This window comes from Haemaphysalis longicornis, unplaced genomic scaffold (genome assembly GCF_048455015.1).
Source record: "Haemaphysalis longicornis isolate Haplotype H1 unplaced genomic scaffold, Haemaphysalis longicornis Haplotype H1 scaffold_1, whole genome shotgun sequence".
Lineage (NCBI taxonomy): Eukaryota > Metazoa > Arthropoda > Arachnida > Ixodida > Ixodidae > Haemaphysalis > Haemaphysalis longicornis.
Window position 1 is genome coordinate 352,720,378 of NW_027526203.1, and position 18,968 is coordinate 352,739,345.

The window sequence follows — 18,968 nt, forward strand, 5'->3', positions numbered from 1 at the left end:
TGGCACACTATGGATAGGGAGATAGACTACCGCCGTCACTACGGCCACGCTGTGAAAGTGCCCACTGACGCTAAGTTGCCTTTGACAGTGATGGAGATTTTCAGGTTTCAAAATTTTCCGTAAGCTCTCCAGATTTTGTTAGGGATGTTGTTGCAGTCTGCGACACAATTCAAGTATTGCCCACTGCCTTTTAACCCCCTTGAGCCATTGGCAACCTGTTTCTGGATCGTTCGAAGCAAGCCTAAGGTGTGCGAAAAAAAAAAAAAAAAAGCTTGACAGAAGCTGGTCAACTTTTGTTTTCTACATATACTGCAGTGGTGTGCTGTCTTCTCTTTGCATATAGGTGCCGGACTTGCTGTTTGTCCAAAGCTATAAGAAAGGGCCACCATAATGTGGCCGGTAAGAGAACATTTACATGTAGTGTTGTAACCAATTACAATAGTTGGTTTGACTCCTGCATTATATGTGGGTTTTGTGTGGTTTCCTTGAGGTTGTATAATTAGGGTTCCACCGTGCTCTTCGATAACTTGCTGTGATGGTTCCATGGCAAAGGTCTTGGAACACGTTGTCAGGCATTCTGCTCTTAGCTGTCATGCCCGGATTTCCGAAGAAGGCAGAATGTAAGAATTCCTGGTTACATGCTGTTTTGTGGACATTTAATTGGGTGATTTTATCCATGTTCAAAACCTGCGGTCTACCCTTTTGCTTACACATTGGTGATATGGGCATTATGGTTTGAATCGGTGATGTGCAGCAAATTATGTCAAAAATTGTGTAATCGTATGGTTCTGATGCATACTACTGTGTACTTTGTTGAAATAGGGATATGAGAAGCTAGGAATATAAGTAGGGGTGTGCAGATGGTGAGTTTTATTTTAAAAGGGAATACGAAGTGAGTGATGATTTTGTTTGAATAGTTATGAATCGGAAGCAAACGCTTCGCAATTTCTATTAAGAAAACTGAAATTTACATTTTCGTAATCATGCTTCAGTAACTAGCCTGTAAAAAAATAAAGGCTCGTTTAAAAGGGTTTGTGAAATTTTTGTGCAGCATGATGATGATGATATTTTTATGATGGTGATGATGATATTTTTGGCACGCTATATGATTAACACAATTCCCTTTTGAAAAAAGGAAATTGTGTTAATCTACTTTGCACACTGTTGTGAAGTTGTCTCAAAATTTTATTTTCAAACGAAATTTGCTCGTTATCCCGGAATGGGCAAATTTTACCTTGTTATAACGTGCTGTTTCTGGGGTTGAGCTCATGGGCTTCCGCATTGCTGGAGGCAATGTTGATTCCACTGAATATTTAACAGATGAAAACTGTGATCCTGTTGAGGTGGAGGCAGCTAGCGAAAGTGAGAGAGTCCATGGCAATGACTTACTGAGGAGGTCAGCGTCCATCAGGATAACTGTCACTACAGTTGAATGCCATCCAAGAGAACTCGGGGTGCACTCAGCTGGTTTTTGCACATAGGTGCAATTAATTAAAAAGCAGCGGTGAAGGTGTCCCTCATGCAGTGTGTGCAATGATGTGTTTAGGCTTTTATGGAGAAATAAAATATTGCGCTTAACTCTTTCGGGACCGCCGGAAAAAGTGATGAAAAACGGAGGTCTCGGTACAAATTTTTTATTACATAAAGCAAAGGCGCCAACCTGCCTTAGCATGTACCAAAATGCAGCTAATTATATGTTCTTTGACATACAATACTAAGTTTTACTTAAACACTGACGATAGAACCATGAAAAAATCTGAAAGTAAGAACTTCGTAAAAACAACCACAGAAAAAGAGAAAAAAGCGTAAATATAAAAATATTAGAAAAGAATAAAATTATTTCAGGATATACAAAATCTAACAGAATGCTTTGTTTCTTCAGCGCGAAAGTTTGATGTGGCTGGGTGTAACTGGTTTTTTGTTTTGTGTGTGATCTCTTTGGCACTAGGGCCATGGCTACGTCGTTGCCCAGGTACACGCCTGGCTCTTGTCTCGGCGAAAATTTGATCCGTTTCTGCGCTGGTGGCAGGAGGTCACCACCATAGGTAGTTAACACCCTAGCGAATAAATATAAACCAGCCAGAACATATTTCGAGCGCACAAAGCTACTCCAGAGCCAATTGAAACCGAAACCAGAGTCCTTCAATGCTTTTCTGGTCACGAAACTTCTCCGTAACGCTATGGGAGAGCTTCATATGGGGACCAATGCTCCCGCACGGTGGCGCTACGAGTCTGGTGAAGGCGGCTTGTACGGCGGCGGCCGTATTTGCCGTGCGTTGGAGCGCGAGCTTGCTGGTGTTTGTTGTGTGATATAGCTTTCTAAACTCATCACGATGGGCAAACTATGTGAACTACCATGCCTCTGACGTTATGTGTACCTGGTTGCCGCTCTGGCTATCGGAATACAACGGAAAAGGCTTCGTTGTTCTGCCTCCCAAGCGACCGCGAACTACGCGGCAGGTGGTAGCAAGCCATTCCACGACAGGAGACGGACGCTTTCAGCTTCGAGTGGAAGGTCGTTCGTGTGTTCGGGAAATATTTCGACCCCACGGACGTTATTCGAGCCGATGAGTTCAAAATAAGTGGACAACCTGTGCTTCTGCAGCGAGAAGCTCAAGCTCCGCGTTGCCCCGGATATTTGAAAACCTGCCGGCGTATCTTACGAAGCCCAAGCCACGATCGCGCTCACAACGAGAAAATCCGTCTGCTAAACGTCCTCGCGTTTCGTCGCCGCACAAAGATCGGACTGCAGCTACTGTGATTTTGGTTATCCAACCAAAATCACAGCAGCTGCAACCAGATATTTTGAATTTGGAAAGCGGAGCATGGCTATCTTTGCCTACGTATGTTTTTTTTTTTTACTTGCCCGCCGCGCTTGCCCAGGGGCTAAGGCGTTGTGCTGATAAGCCCAAGGACGCGGGTTCCCAGCCGCTTTTCTGATGGAGGCGAAAAGAGAAAACGCTTGTGTGTTCGAGATTTAGGCGCAAGTTAAAGATACCTGAGTGGTTAAAATTAATCCGAGCACTACACTACGGCGCGCGCCCCATTGCCTGTGTAGCGTCGGCACGTTAAACATCATAATCAATCAATGTTTTTTAACTTGCCGTTTGGGAGGGAGGGATGTGACAGGCACTGAGCGGGCGAGTTTTTATCTGTTGACACCATATGCCTATGAGAACAGCCGGGAAAGTAGCTCAAAACTGTAGCATTTACTCCTACCCTGGCCCCTCCGCGCGCCCATTATTCTGCCTCCATTTCGTGAGCGTTTTTTTCCCTGCCGTACACGCTAATTTTCCGAATCTCGATTATAGTTTTACATTATTAGCGCGCTATAAAATAGCGCAAACACAGCGCTAACCCAACGTGCTGTACGTTTGCACACCTATTTGCTCAGCGCAGCATGTCGCGCCCAGGGGTAAATACAGATTTAATTCTGGCGCTAGTTGACTCAAATCATGCAGGCCGCTGCAAAGGCTAGTCAAAAATTGAAAACGCCAGATGACCGCCTTTTCGAAGCGAGAATGTAGCGGTGCTTGCCGGAATGAACGAACACTGCAACATATGCGCCTCAGTAACACCCGGGGTCTCGCCTCCGTTTCACAGCTGAGCAACGGGACAACAAATGACTCAAAAACAACAACTGACTGACTAAAAGCTGACTCAAAAACTTCGCTCGCATTTTTACTGGTGGAAATGAAGAGCAGATGAAAGTAGGCGCGTGCCGGCGGAGAAACAGCCGGCCAGGAAGCGTCGTCGACCGCCGGCGAAGCCTTCACGTTAACAGGGGCGATCCTAGCGGCAGCTTTTGTCCCTGAATGAAACTTCGGCCGGAGTTTCGTGACCAGAAAAGCATTGAAGGACTCTGCCGAAACCAACACCCACCTTTGAGCGCGATTTGATGTTCCAAGCTGATCGACACCCGAATCCTCACTCGAGCTGAAATCCGATCTCTAAAGCCGCATTCCGACTCTTCACTGCCACTCTCATCGTTAAAATCCACAGTAGAAGGCAAAGATATGCGAGACAAGATGAAGCGGATTTCTTATCGCGCTCGCGCGAGTATGACGCCATGTTTGTTTACATTCGAAACCACTGCCCGTCAGAATAAAATATCTGATGTGTTGCCGCCTGGCGATAAAAAAAGAAACTTCACAAAAGAGAAAACTCCAGTTTTCAAACTATCTCCTAGATGTCGCTGGGCGTTCCATCGAGCGAAAATTTGTATTCTGCAGGCTTGCGAAACCATCGATCATATGTGATCGATAGCCTATGGAGCGGTCCCGAAAGAGTTAAGCACCTCTTTGTTCTTTAAAGGGTCCTTGAGCACCCTCTGGTGGCACTACAGATCACGCATCGTTTGTAGCGCTGTAAAAGTGGCAGCGTTCTGCCTGGGAACGACGACTGTCCCGAACTTTTTAACATCTTTACGCAGCCACCGACTAGGGCCTTCATTTTTTGGACATTCCGCTAAAGCTCCTCTGAATGGTAGAAGCATACAACGAAGTTCTAAAATTACCGAGGCTGATGCTGGGGTGCGGCAGTCATTGCGGGCTTGTGCACTAGCAATTTTGGCAGAACTTTTTCACACTTTCCTACCCACACTTATTAAAAAAAATAGCAGTTTATCGATGCTTTCAAGTTCGAATTTTGACGTTTTCCCACTCGAATTTGGCTCTTTTTTGAGTGCGCTTTGAGAGCTGGCTCCATCTACTGAGTAGTAGAGATAGAGACACTTCGTCCTCTTTGCTTTTGTTTTTTCGTGTGTCGCCGATTTTTTTAAAATGCTGCCGGACTCGTGTGACGAGCTCTCTGAACATGTGGCAATGGCGTCGACATCACGCGTGACCGCGCCAAGTAAACGCCGCATTTCTGGCAATTTGGATGCGCCTACACGCGAATTTTTGGATAATATCAGCAGCACTGATTCCGAGGACAACTTTTATTCCTTGGATTTTATTTGGAAAGTGAAAGTGCGTAAAACCAGTCGGGAACCTGATAACCCTGTTCAACACAAGCCCCTGAAAATGCATGTATCGAAACTGTAAATTGTGCTAGCTGTGGTGAATGTGTGGCCATCCTGTCTCACAAATTTAAGGAACTGCTTTCCCCAGCGACACGAAATTCTGTAGGGCTAACTTTCTTTTTTTTTTTGTAAGTCAAGAAATTTTGCAGTTACCGTAAGGCTCTAAAAAAGACGTCCCCCTAAACTACAGCGATATCAAGTGAAAAATATGGGGTGGGCGAACTTTCGGGTCAGGTGCAACAAACTGCAGAAAAGTGGCCACCCCGCCAACCAAAACTGCAGAGGTATTAGGTAGAAAAGCAGGACAGGTTGTGTTTTTTTTTTCTTCAAAATAAAAACAATGCCGGTGTAAGCGACAATGGTTCATTTTTTGCGGGGGGAGCTCCCCTTGCTTTTGAAGGCGTTGACACTAACGCGATTTTGAGGGGGTCTCTAAGTAAATTAAATATTTCAACCAAAAGGGGGTGGGTGATGTTCCGGGGGAGGGCACTCTCAACATTTTGGTAGGCATTTCATATTTGCAAGAGTTTTGCACTGCTAGTATATGTACAAAATGTATATCTTCAAATTTTTTTTTTGTTTTTGCTGTGTGGAGCAACACTATTCTTGCTTATTTTTGTTTGTCACAGAATTTGTCTGTGCAACTTGTTTTTCTTTTTTCCCACATAAATATTCTTTTTTGAAGCAATTACCATTGCAAAAGATATTTTCCCTTCTACATTTCAATACCATACACTTTATGTTACTTTTTTTATTTTTGCAACTGTGAAAAAATGTTTTGTGAGACTACCCAAAATCACTGCTTTTCTCATAGGTAGGAAAGTGGTAACGTAAACAGAAACCAGCATATGCTGTGCCGAGCACTTGGGTTTAATTTTTCTGGTTCCATGCTTTGGTCCTGTGCCAACTAATATGGCTGTAGAAATCTATGCGTTCATCAGCTGAAGCAATGCTTCAAGTTTCTGAATTGTGTTGCAGACGTTACAGTGGAAATGAAGACAAGGCAGCTGCTTGTAATGAGCAGTCGGTGTTTTTGTAAAGTGGTTTTTGTAATTCACTCCTTTTGCGCACAACATGGGAAGCATAGTTAAAAAGCATGGGAAAGTCGGGTGCACCAAATGCTTTGGTGTACACGCTGCTCAATTAGGTGTGTAGACATGGGCCACCACGACCCACATACGAGGTAGTGGCCTCAGCAGACACTCTATTCTTTTTTAACGAGGTCTGTACGTGGCCTTGCCGCAAAATGGATGGTGTGATACTTTCAAAAAAAGGTTAAACATAGGTGAACACGGCAGTGCGTATCAGTGGTGTGCGCAGTACTAATGAAGTAAAAGTGCTTGCTTTGACAAAAAGCAGATGCAGGGGTGATGCTTGCATGTTGCCAAGCGTACATGAAAAAAGGTGACCGCTGGCAGGCATCTACGGTTGACAACTTGTAAATGTGGCGGTGATGGTTAATTGCAGCTAGAGATGATGGGCTGGAAAGAAGTGCAGGAGTCTGTAGCGCAGTTGCAAGTGTTTTGGCACTTGCAAAAGAAAAAAAGAAGACGAAGTGATACTCGGTTCGTATTTTCTTGAGCACACAACTTCATCATTGCGCAAATTTATTTACCATGTTCAAAACATATTTAAAAACCCCAGTAAAGTGGTAGCTTTCAGTTATTACTTGAATAATTTGTGTTTTTATGTTTGTGTGCGGTCCCATTCAAACGAGTTGGCATTAAATTCTGTGCTTTGTGCCTCCATCTTTTAACGCTGAACGCAAGAGGGTACCTGCACATAATGGTTATCAACTCCTTAACTCACCCCCATCTAAATTAGTATTTATAGAAAACTGCACCAAATTTCTCTGTCTTTATTTGTGTTTCTCAGACTTCGGAAATATGTCGCTTGAATATTTTCTGGTTGGAATGAACTGTTCACGGAGAAAGTGGTGGGTTTTCATTGTTTGTGTGTTGCCGCCGTGGCACTACCGGGCGTGTCATCTTGGTTGCTGCGTCATCTGAAGCTGCCTCGTGCTCGCAGACAATGATTGGCCCACTCTCGGAAACAAATTCAAGGTCTTCAGCACTGCCGCTGTCCAAACTATAATGTAAACAGCTGTTTTTCCTGAGACATTGTCGCTGCCAGCATTCCTCGCGTGTGCCGCCATTTTTAAGCCATTGTTGCAGGCTAGCGCACGGCAAAGGGGCAAGACAGCATTTTTTATAAACTCTTTCCCCCGCCAGAGTTGAAAATAGACGCCAAACCTGATTGCCAACCATCACGGGCCTTTGGTGCTGAGAGCAGCACAGCATTGGGGTGAACAAGTGTCCCGTCATTGGCATGTTAGTGCAGCCTCCGGTGGCGAGTGCAGCCCGGGCCGTGGCATATGTAGTGTTGAGACAGCAGAAAAGGTTTGCAGATAGTGCTCCCACCTCCTCCACTTTCCTGTGTGCGCTGTTAGTGAGCTTGCTGTCCGCTGCGTGATGCGCGGATCGGCCATCGCGACGTGGCCCACTCACTGACACCGAGGGGTTGAGGTATAGTGTGTGCATGGTTTTTCCCAAGCTCTTGTAATCGTTGCTGGCTATGCAGGTCGGCTTCCCAGTGCGTCCCCGCAGCATTTTTTCGCCACAGTTTGTAGTGGAGCAAGCAGTAGTGGCACGAGTTTTTTAAGCGGAACTACTGCAAACTGAGAGCTGGTTGTGGTGCCTTGTGGCATTGCAAACCAATGTTTTCCTTGCTGCGGCTTCTTGGCATAATGCAGTCATGCAAATCCAAGCCTGTGCTTTTGCCAGGGCCCTGGGACAGAAAGCTTAAACAGTTTCGTTAAAAGCATGGCCTCAGAGACTGGGTGGGATGTTAAAAGCAGTATTGAAAAAGCAAATAGAAAGTTCTGGATGTTCTCAGTGAAAAAGAGGAAGGCCTTCAATATTCTTGGCACACCTGTGCTCAACTGTAGGGCCCCCATCACCTATCCACTGCACAGTGGGAACACGCACTTGCCTTAACCCTTTCACTCTGGGTTGTTTTTGGCCATGACACACCTCAGTGTTGGCTTGGTTTCCAGAATATCAGGGAAGGATCATAGTGATTTATATGACTATGATAGCGTCCGGAACATAACACTTAAAAACGAAAGAGTGCGGGTGAGAAATCGCCTTTCTTTTAGATATTTTCAGTTTCCTGGACGACAATTTCACCGTTTCAACATCTGAATCTGACGCTGAAGAACTCACACCCCTTCCTTGGATGAGAAACTCTCAGAACGCGAATCTGATCTCGGCTCGTATTCAGATCGGAATCGGAAGAACCATCGCTCCTGTCAGCAGTCAAGGCCGCACGCGGTCAGCCATTCGAAAGTAACCACGTGCATGGAGGGACCGCTTTCAGCAGAGAGCACAACGCTCAGAAATGACGCATTGCGAAATCATGATGGCAGACAGAGATAAAAAGGGGATACAACAGTGATGCGAGCGAGCGAAAGACGCGATTGAGTCATGTTTCGGTCTACTTTTCGGTCATGATTGAGTCATGTTTCGGTCACAGCAGACGCGTGAACAGAATAGTAAAAAAAAAAAAAAAAAAATAATAATACGTAGAAACCCGTTGCAGATGGCACAACTACTCTTGCACCCGTATTCACACGCGTGCCGCATGGTTACTCATGGGCGCGGAGCGACCATGCCCTCCAGCAACGAAGGGTGGGCGCGGTCACTCCATACTCTTCAATATATTGATGAAGGAGAGCTTGCGAGTGAAAACATGAGGTACTAGGAAGATTCGACAGATGGTGCGAAAAGTCCACGCACGCCAGCTTTGCGCTACGGCGCGAATTTTCGAAGTGCAAAGGAGAATGTACCGGTATGTCAGTGACACTGTGGAGAGGAAATGCGAAAACATACTGGTATGTCAGTGACAGTGAAAGGGTGAAAAGACCATGAGGGGGTTATGAGCTGTTTTCAGTGTAAAACTGGACCAAAAGAAAGTATGCGATGCTGTTTCCTCTGTGATGGTTGAGGGCTGTTGCAGTATCATGCTATCAAAATGTGGAGGCAACTTTCGAAGCAAGAAAATAAGCAATATTTCCCATCTGCTTCTGATGCAAAGCCAGATGCAGTCAATAAATGCAGTTGGTCTTCTTCTGGAGAAGCATGTGCTTGGGTAGGGTAGGGGGGCAAGCAATGTGCAGGCACTTTCACTCCCTCTTTGCTACCTGAGGTGACAGAATAATTTTAAACACTCACTTTGGGCACCCTGAATTCTCATGGTTTTTGCTGCTTGAAAATCTTTAGAAATTTAAGGAAAAGCAAACATTTTATGGTGTAGGTGAACCGTACAGCTCAAGCCTGAAGTCATAAAAGTTAGTAGGGACCTAAATACACATGTCCAAGGTGCCTGATTCGTGAGCAGTTAGGGCTGCAAAATTGCAGGGTTTTACAGTATTACTTGTTACAAGCTTCGCATCCGGGCTGTGGAATTTTCTAATGCCTCTCCAGTGTTGAAGGGTGCAGACCTCTTTGTATTCCCAAATTGTGTAGCAACAAGGGGTTGGATTGCAGATAAATTTCCGAAGCTTCACTTTCGGATAGCCAACCTTGAATCGGGTTCATGGGACTCTGCAATTTTCAGTGATGAGAGCCTGCCACGAGGCATTTTTTTCCTGTAACCCAGGTGCCCAGTGTGTTGCTTTTGTTATAACTGGTAAGCAGTTCTGCCCACTTTTAGCTTTGTCAATGACACGTGCCGAAAATGCTGTCAGTGCATTGGAAGCAGGAATTCGAAAAGCTAGGTCTGGCACTATATGTTGCAGTTTGGTGTGGGCCTGTGGGCCTATCACATAACTCCAGCTGGGAAATGCTTGACTGCTGGTTGCTGTCGAGTTGGCTGTTGACTCTGTAACTGTTCACTATTGATGTGCTGATAAGTTTTGCTTGTGTATCACAGCCTCTATTTGGATAATGTTTCTCTGCATGAGATACACTAATGCACTTGTAAAAGTTGGTACGCAGTTAAACTAGATGTATCAAGTGCAAACAAACTACATCATTAGTTATGCAGGTGTCGGAAAAGTTGCTTGAAATTCAAGGTTATCAATTTTCATTTGCACTGATGGTTAGCATTTCTTACGCCGGCTTGCGGCAGTTTGGCACATTTGTTGGCATTGGGTTTTTTCTTTCTTTTTTTTCTTTGTACTGTTATCCCTTTGCTGTTGGGTTCTCCCTCAAGAGGCTTGGATCCCTCTTCTGCTCAGTGTTATTCAGAATGCTCAATAAGCGAGGGGAGCTATTTTAGGGTAGCTTGCAGGACGGCACCTGCAAAGGCACTTGGCCACTGAGTGAACAGGCCTGTGAAGGTGCATTGCCGTCACTTCACAGCCAGTGAACCGATCCTTTGCTCTCTTTTATGGTGCTTTTTGACGTGCAGAGGAAAAGCAGTTGCACCGGCAAGCACTGCAAATCTCTGTTCTTGTTCAGGATATTTGTTTGTTGTATGGGCTTTTGAAGGACCCCAGATGCATGGCTAAATTGTGAAGTCCTCTTTGCATGTGTTAAATATTGAAAGGGAGAGAAAAACCAAATTTATGGTTTGGAGAAAATGATTTCTTTTTTTGCTTCTGAATGCTAAAATGCTTGTACCTTAAAGCTATTTTTAATGAAACATGGCCTCGTTGAACAAACACAGTTGTGTTGTGCCATTTCGCAGTTAGTCTTTTATCTATCACAATGCCTTTTAGACATTTGAATGCAGTGTGAATGTTTTTTTTTGCTGTAGACAAGTGTTATGTGTAGGTATTTTTATTATTTGTATTTTTTTTAAAAAAAAAGCTCGTATGAGGGCTTTTAAAAATGTTTATGCCTTATCAATTTAAAATAAGTGTTTGCTCCTATTTGCTTTTGGTTCTTTGCTGGAGGCCACCTTTACCTAAGCTTACTCGGTGCCGTTACTTTCAGACCTACCATGATGGCTCTGCGTGGTCTGGGCACAAATTTGTGGTCTTAACTCCGAGCCAGAGCCACTGTATTTCTGGTGGAGGCAAAAGCCTAAAGCACCAACGTTCCCAAGAATAGGCGCGTGTCAATTATTTCTAGGTCTAAATCACTGCACCGTCCCCTATGGCCCAGGTGCAGCATAGGTGCATAAAACCCCAATTTTAATTAGGCCCAAATGGTTAGCGTCTTCTCAAAGATTGTGCCGCTGTGTGTGGGCTGAACTTGGCGGCATGCAGCGCTTTGCACAGCCACCATTAGTTCCCTCGCCTTGTGCACGCCTGGGCGAAGCTTAGGGAGGGTGCTTGTGGAAAGTGAGCTGCTTGCCCTTGCGAGAAGCCCCCGTGACTTGTGTTCTCTCTTCGCGGTGCCGCTTTTTCCCTCCGGCGTTCCGACAGAGCACCGCAACATGCCGCTGGATGACGCTCTGAAGCTGGTGGCACGCCATTTCCGGGAGCAAGTGGAAGCGCAGCAGGCGGCCACGGGGGGTCCAGATCGTTTGGGCCCCGACCGGGAACTGCAGTTCCTGCTTAAGCTCCTGGTGGACGCCAAGTATCTGAGCATACCCGAGCTGGACCGCATCATCAAGTACCTGACTGAGCGCCGGGACAAGCAGCTCATGCTTGAGAGGGGCGAATCGGCGCAGCAGCAGCCGCGCACCGTTGCCTCCACGGCCGCCCCACCGCCCGCAAACGCCGCCGAGGCCGAGCTGGCCAAGCTGCCCCCCGTCGCCGGTGGGTAACAACGGGGAAGAGGGCCTTGCATTTTGGGGATGGGGGGGGGGGGGGGGGGGGGTGCAGAATCATGCGTGGCTGTTTGACCAAGTTGTTACAGGATTCAGAAACTTCTGACCAGCCCTTTTTCTTTGGCCAAGTTATGGTAAAACAAGGTGCCTTCTCCAAGATCTGTTGGCCAACAAAGCCATTGCCAATTGTGAAAAACAATAGCTTATGCATTTTCCAAAATTAAGTGGTCTATTTTAACCTTTTCCAGCAATATGACAATGTTTTGGACTAAAGCAAGGCTATTGGCAAAGAAAATGCATAACAACACATGTTAGTGTTCTGGGGTAGCTTTGCGGACAAACCAAATTTGCTGCAACTAAACAGAAAAACAACTAGGGTTTTGAGGCATATCTCTAATGACTAGAAAGTGTTTTTACTGGTCTTTAATCATAAGAAAAAAAAGTTTGCTGTACTCGCTATTTTTTGCAATTCCTCGGAAATGCTTGAAAATGTCCCATTGTGATGTTGTTATGATTGTAATCACTGCCATTGCATCAGCAGTCGGGTATAGGCACCATTTGCTTTTCTTTTTAGCCTATTGGAAAATGCCAAAAGTGACATTTTCTGGTTGTTTGGGCATAGCATCTCCAGAAATAAATTGATCAAGTTTTATTTTTTAGTTTTTAAGATGGGGGGCATTATTCCTGTACAATTGCATGGCTGGACAGTTGTTCTACTTGTTAATTTAGTGATTCAAAATTCCTTCATTTGATTTATGCCCACATTAAAAAAAATATCATTTAACCTCAAAATCATTTTTCAGTCAGCCACTGCATTTAAAATTGATTATTTTAGATTATTTATTTGTATTAATAAATGGAGTTTTTGAACAAAGCACTTTTGTGGTGCCGTATATTCCGGAGAGTACCCATCATAAGCTGCTAGAGTTGTCTGTTAGCTCTAAAACTTTACAATTGTAATTCCCCATGGCATTTGGCGGTTGTCAGCATTTTTGCAACAAGAAAATGCTCAAGGGTATAAAAACTTCATTTGTTTCAAGAAACAGCTTTCTGTGCATTCAGGAAAATGTTTTTTTGCTTCAAATAAATTGCTCAGAGGGTGGGGGGCATTGGCACATTAGTGCACTTGTCTAAATAACTGTGCTGAGCAAATCTTTTTTCTTTGATAAAATTTATTATCAGTGTCTGGAGAAATATTTGATTACAGGGCAGACGAAAAATTACATCGAATGAGGCCAAACAATATCCTTAGAAGTTGCAAAATGGGAAAGCATATATTGAATGAGGCCAAGCAATGATATTCTTAGAAATTACAAACTGGGAAAGTGTTCATTGGTTGAGGCCAAACAACAGTACAGGTAAACCTGGACATAATGAAGTTAACAAAAATTGGAAATTTTTCGTTACATGCAGGTTTTCATTACATACAGGTTTCGAGTTAATGCTCACCGGAATGAAGTAGAAACGAAACCAAGATGCTAGACATCCGTGACGGTGAACTCACACTTAAAGGATTTAATTCACAGTAAAGAACTGCGTGATTACCGCCTGCCGCTCCCCCACGAGCTTAGTCACTACGTGGCAGTCCAAGGTAGCAAGGTCACTTATCCCCGTATTCACAAACTCGTCTAGTACCACTTTTGCTTTTGACACTTCTCGGTGCCCTAACGCATTTCTAGGACCAAACTTATGCTCACAGGACGCCTTTTCGCGAACTTGTTGCATCTTTTCCTCGCACAAAATTGGTGAGAGGGTGCTAGCTGGAATACTGTACCGGGTGGCGACGTTCTTCTTTCTCGCCAGTGGAGACTGCATGTAAAGTTGTTAAAATGTTGTTAGAATGTAATTTTTGTCTTGGAAATACAAAACTTCATTTTCTGGCAGCACAAATCATCACCGACGAACCGACACCCCAGATAGCAGTGCAGGCGCACGCTTACACGCCTACAAGCAGGCCTAGCATCGGACACCGCGCTCACACGTGTAAACACACAGTAGTTTGCTGTGCGGGCGAGATTCGCTAAATTAATGCATTTCTCCAGCCGATTTTTTAGATGTGCAAAAACTATGGCTCATCAGCGTTACATCAAGTTTAACCGTTGAAGCGCCTTTTTAAATATAGGTCGCGAAAACACGTGTTTCAATAGGGCTGGCAATTGGTAATTGAAAAACTTCGTTACATCCAGGTTTAACTGTATTCTTAAAACTCATGAAATTGTGTAATGTCGTGTAGGCAGTGCACCATAATTGCTGGGTTTTTTTTTCTCACTTTGATTGATGGAAATTGATGAGTTAAAAATGTTGGTTTTTGTGTTGTAGTAGCCCCTTGCTTGTGCTTGGGATTTGCATAATTCTTAACAATGTGTTATACCAGGTTATGGGAAAAGTGATTAAGCTGATATTGCTTTTTTGATCTTGCACTTCTGACATTTGGCTAGTATGGCGACACTCGAGATGGCTTTCATATTATCCATAGGGTTGCTTTTGGTTTTCATATTTCTTTTCTAGAAAGCCGCTATAATGTCAATATTCTTGGTACATGCAGAGCACTGTAGGCCACTGTGAAAAAGAATAAGATCGGCACAGCTCAGATGTGAAATAAAGTGCCAAGAAAGCATGTATATTTGTAGTGCGTGAGTGCATAATAAGCAGTTGGCTAGTATGATATTTTCAGCCTTCCTTTGCTCCTGCCCTTGTATTTGTGTCAATTATTATACCTAGTTACATTTACAGTGGGCTATTAGTCACCAAGTGTCAGAGGGATATCTAGCAGCAGGGCTGGTCGCTCTTAAAATAGTGGTGGGCCGATGATGAGGCCTTATGTCCCCTTTCTTTGTGGTACTTAACTGTGTCTACACTTCTTGCCGGACCTTCTGCGCCCCTCCCTTCATATGCCGTTTTTATGCTCCTGCTTTTAAATATTTTTGTTCAGAATTATTATTCTTAAAGAAGAGTTCAACACATGCAGATTTGAACGGCAGATATGGAAAGTTTTGTTCCTTTAGTCATCTCAGAAGTGCCGAGGAGTGAAGCTGCAGGCTGGGCAGCGAGTGTGACGTGTGCTGACGCCTTGCCCGTGTCCCCGCTCTTGCAGAAGAGAAGCCATCGCAGCAAGAACTGCAGCAGCGCATTCTGAGCATGATTGGGCAGCCGGGGCCCACCGCCGCCACTGGTGGCCCCTCGGGGGGCGGCGGGCCGGCGAAGCCCCTGCCCGTCCCGGTGCAGCCGCAGCAGCCCCCGCCGGGACAGCCGGGAGAGGCACCATCGACGTACATCAACTTCGACAACCCGAGCGTCCAGAAGGCCCTCGACAACCTCATCCACAATGGTAGCAACCTGCTGAAGACTCTGAGCGGTGCCAATTCTTCAGGGCCATCACCCACGCTGGGCGGCCAGCAGCAGACCCCCACCAAGCCTGGCTATGGCTACGGAGGAGAAGGGGATGCGTTTGGCGGGAATGCCCCGGGAATTAACAGTGGCTTTGGAGGCGGCCCCGGGGGTCAGCAGTACCAGCAGCACCACATGATGAGGGGCCCGGCCGGCCCAGGGGCCATGCGGCATCCCCTGATGGGCACCCAGGTACAGCGGCCCATGATGTCTGCCAACCGGCCTGGAGGAGGTGGCATGCCCCCTCGCTACTGATGCCCCCACCGGTGGACCCACTTCTTCTCATTGCTCTTATTTTGGTTGCTTTCTTTCTGTCTCTCATTTTCTTTCTCTCTCCCTCTGTCTACTTTTTTTTTTTTTTCCCAAACCACTCGGTCGACCCTGCACCGAGCCTGTTACCATTCTTTTTTTCCAGTCAGTCATCATGTCTAGTAAGGCCTCACATCAATAGTTTTGTGCCACTTTCCTCCGGTAATGTTTCAGTCATCTGTGCACCACTGCAAAATGGCTTCATCAGTGTTGTCATTGTGTAAAATAAAACAATAAAAAAATCGCCTGTGTCCACGTTACTTTATTTATAAAGGCAGCAAGGCCTGGCCTTTGCTACCAAGTCTCGTTTTTTATTATTATTTTTTTTATTTATCAGTCTCTGCACCTTTTCTGCCATCCTGTTAGGGTGTCAGAACTGCTCAATTTTTCTTGTGCCATCAGGCCCGTTTTGTTGTGAAACTTGAAATAAAGTGGCAAAAAACACCTGTGACCTTGGCATTTTGGCCTGGACCATGTTGCAGCTCCTCTACCTTAGGCAGGCACGGAGTCCTGGTGTGGTAGCAGTTGCACCGACTTTAGCGAACTGGATGGCATACCTTGATTGGTAAACAAACTTACCCTGCATGAAGAAGTTACTTGAGTAATGAGAAGCTTGTTTCCAGCATACACCAATACAGATAAAATCGACTTTTCTATTGTGGTCGCTCCTCATCCCTGCTTTGAAAAGGCCACAAGTGAAGCAGCTTGCTGGTTTACTGAAGTACGAATGCTAAATGCATCTCTTGGAAGTGGCTACTGGTGCTGTGGGCATCCCTTCCCCCCATGCATTGGCTTGACTCGGTCATCAGGCCTTCCAGTATTGTCGTGAATGGGTTGCCAGTGTCCAAAGGACGCCCAGTTGTGGCAAAGTCATCTGTTTTGGTTGTCGATGCGGTCGCATTCCTGCATTGCCGTCAGTGTGATGGTTAAAGTAGCACCCACTACATGTACATTCTACGAGCAATGAAAGCAGTCGGTTCAGCGCTGATAGCGAGCCCAGTTAGCATCTTGGTATTGGACCAGTTTCATGTTGCTATATTAGTCAATGGCACTAAGCCTTCCGCAAATGGGCACTAACTATGCAGGAACATTGACAAGTCTCGGGGGTGTGCTGCGTGAGGAAACAACGTCGTGGTGTACATGTATTTGAATAAAGTTGCCACAATAAACTGCAAGTTACTTGGCCCTTCCAAACTGCCTGTGTGAATACAAAGTGCAGTGTCTGTGTGGAAACACAAGGTTTGGCAGAAGGTGATGCACCTGTTGCCAACCTCGCCACACTCCTTGTTCTGAATAAAGAGTATACTGTGTAGCAGTCCTGGATGGGAGTGTGCTGGGATAGTGAAAGGGCGCTGGGCGCACCGGCCGTAGTATGGTGTGTGTGCTGTTGCTTCCTTTTCCTCTTCAGCACTTGTTTTTCAGTGCTCTTGCTTTTAGGGCGAAGAGGGCCGAAAGAATGAAAAATTTTTCATCGAGAAGCAATAAACCTTTTTTCTCCTGGTGTAGTGTGCTTTCCTGTATGAAGTAAAATTGAACCACCCTTGATCATCCTGACAATCCAAAGCACAATACCCTAGGTCCTGTAGCCGTTTCTAGCATGGCCACTTTTCTGATGTAGGCGAAAAGCAAAAACGCCTGGGTGTTTGAGGTTTTGGCACGCACTAAAGATCCCCAGGTTGTCAAAATTGATCCAGAGTCAACTGCTACAGCGCGCCTCATAACCTGCGTAGTTTCGAAGCATTAAACCCCATAATCGTTTCTAGCATGTTGGCTGATCCCTTTATGGATGTGCATAGCTGGAGCTATGATGGTCGTTGACCACCGTTCAGGATATTTTTGTCTATTTTTGTAAGGGCTGATCACCAGAAGTTCTGATGATCATTTCTAGTTTGGTAATTTGTGAGAGTGCACATGTAATCTCGTGAATAGTGGGATCCATTCCCCATTTGCTCAGTGATAGTGGGATCATCTCTGTCATGTAGTGAGCAAGAGGTTCGAGTGACTAATGAGAGTTTGTGTTGATGAATCAACGTCCGTTGAACCTTCGTCTCACTCTAATGATGGCTTTCTGCATTACATTAAGCTGCTAAAACATCTTATATAAAAAAAAAGAACGCCCTCCCTCTTTGTTTTAGCCTTTGTAGGTAAACACAAGGTCTCTTATTTGTCAATTTTGACTGCTCTCAGAACTGCTCCAAATCAGCTCCGTAGTTAGTTCGCCCATATTTCTCTAGCGGGAGCAGTATTGAACTGCCCAGGAACTACTCAAAGCTGCTCTGCAAAGGCAAATAAACGGCCTGTTTTATTTGTCATTTGTTCCTTGCATATGGAACTGCTCAAAACTGCTCCAAAGGAGCTTCGTATTTTTTTAAACCCTAGAATGCCAATGGCGGGAGCAGTTTCGGACTGGTTAGGAACTGCTCTGCCAGGGAAAGGAAGCAATGAGGTCGGTCCCCCTCTCCCTGCAATGTTCATATCGCGCTCGTTTTGCACGCTTTACGTGTTTGCGATGCGAATTCTGTTCGGCCTGTTCAAACGCCTCGGCATTTCTGCGGCTCAGCTGGTTTAGTCGACGTTTGTTTGGCATGCTACGTGGAAGCGTTTGGCGCGGTTTGAACAGAACGACCGTTAATAGCTGCCTTCTCTGTGGCTAACTGTCATTTGAATGAGCATATGCCAGGGAGAGACGCTACCTGTCTTGGCATACTAGCTATACGAAATTATTTCGTCTTGTTTGATAATTGTAAAAGGTCCCGCTCGGTTGCACGGTGTGTTCTGACAGCGGATAGTTGACGTTACTCTGCGACACGACCGAAACCGAAAGTAAATACGAAGCCGCAGTGCGTCGTAGGGAACGGCAAATTATTCTACCGCTATATTTGTGCATTTTTGCTTTTATACGACCGTTGGTCCTCCTTAAGATAATTATGCTGCATAGAAAACGACTATATCTAAAGGCTTGGTTTAACGTACTACGTTCGCTCACCTAGCGCGCTGCACTCCGCCCCAAACAAGTCAGTACCGAAAATGAGCTACCGAGTGTGGTTGTGGGGTTTGAGACATGGGCTCGCGCTTACTACGAGAGCGCGTGCGAGAGCGCCGTCAAGAAATTCTGGGGTATGTACTGGTCTGGTGTACAAAGAATGCATCTCGTCGTCTAGCCGCAGGCGCATCACCGTTCGCGACCGCAGATCAAATCAGGGAATGCGCTTAGGCGACTAGATGCTGGGTTTGCTGAATGAAATATTGAATTGCCTTACTTTGCCCCCTAAATTTAGTTCGAAGGTAAGCGCAAGCGATTAGCAGTATCAATCGTCGGGCGATATCGGTACCCTTCGCAGGGGCGGAACGGTGCCGATATTCGCACCGGTGGGTGGCTACCTGATATCTTCGCGCTGCTATCTTCATTGGATTGGAAGTGTCGTGGATGATCGACAGTGAATATAAATTCATTTGTTCTGGCAGAGCTTCCGCTCCGTGACTGCTGCTAGACCAGGAACTCTGTCATCTGTTACGCCCCAAATTTTCC

At 45.5% G+C, this 18,968-nt stretch overlaps 1 protein-coding gene across 6 annotated transcripts in view; it reads left to right on the forward strand.

The window, feature by feature from the left end:
• LOC144154886 (nuclear receptor coactivator 5-like) overlaps window positions 1-18,968 on the forward strand; it is a 69,662-nt gene that overhangs the window by 25,634 nt on the left and 25,060 nt on the right. For all 6 annotated transcript variants that reach the window (XM_077685977.1, XM_077685976.1, XM_077685978.1 and 3 more), the window contains 2 exons: window positions 11,397-11,732; window positions 14,838-18,556. In XM_077685977.1, coding sequence (XP_077542103.1) covers window positions 11,397-11,732; window positions 14,838-15,385 — 884 coding nt within the window. In that variant the 3' untranslated portion in view covers window positions 15,386-18,556. The remainder of the gene's footprint in view (window positions 1-11,396; window positions 11,733-14,837; window positions 18,557-18,968) is intronic.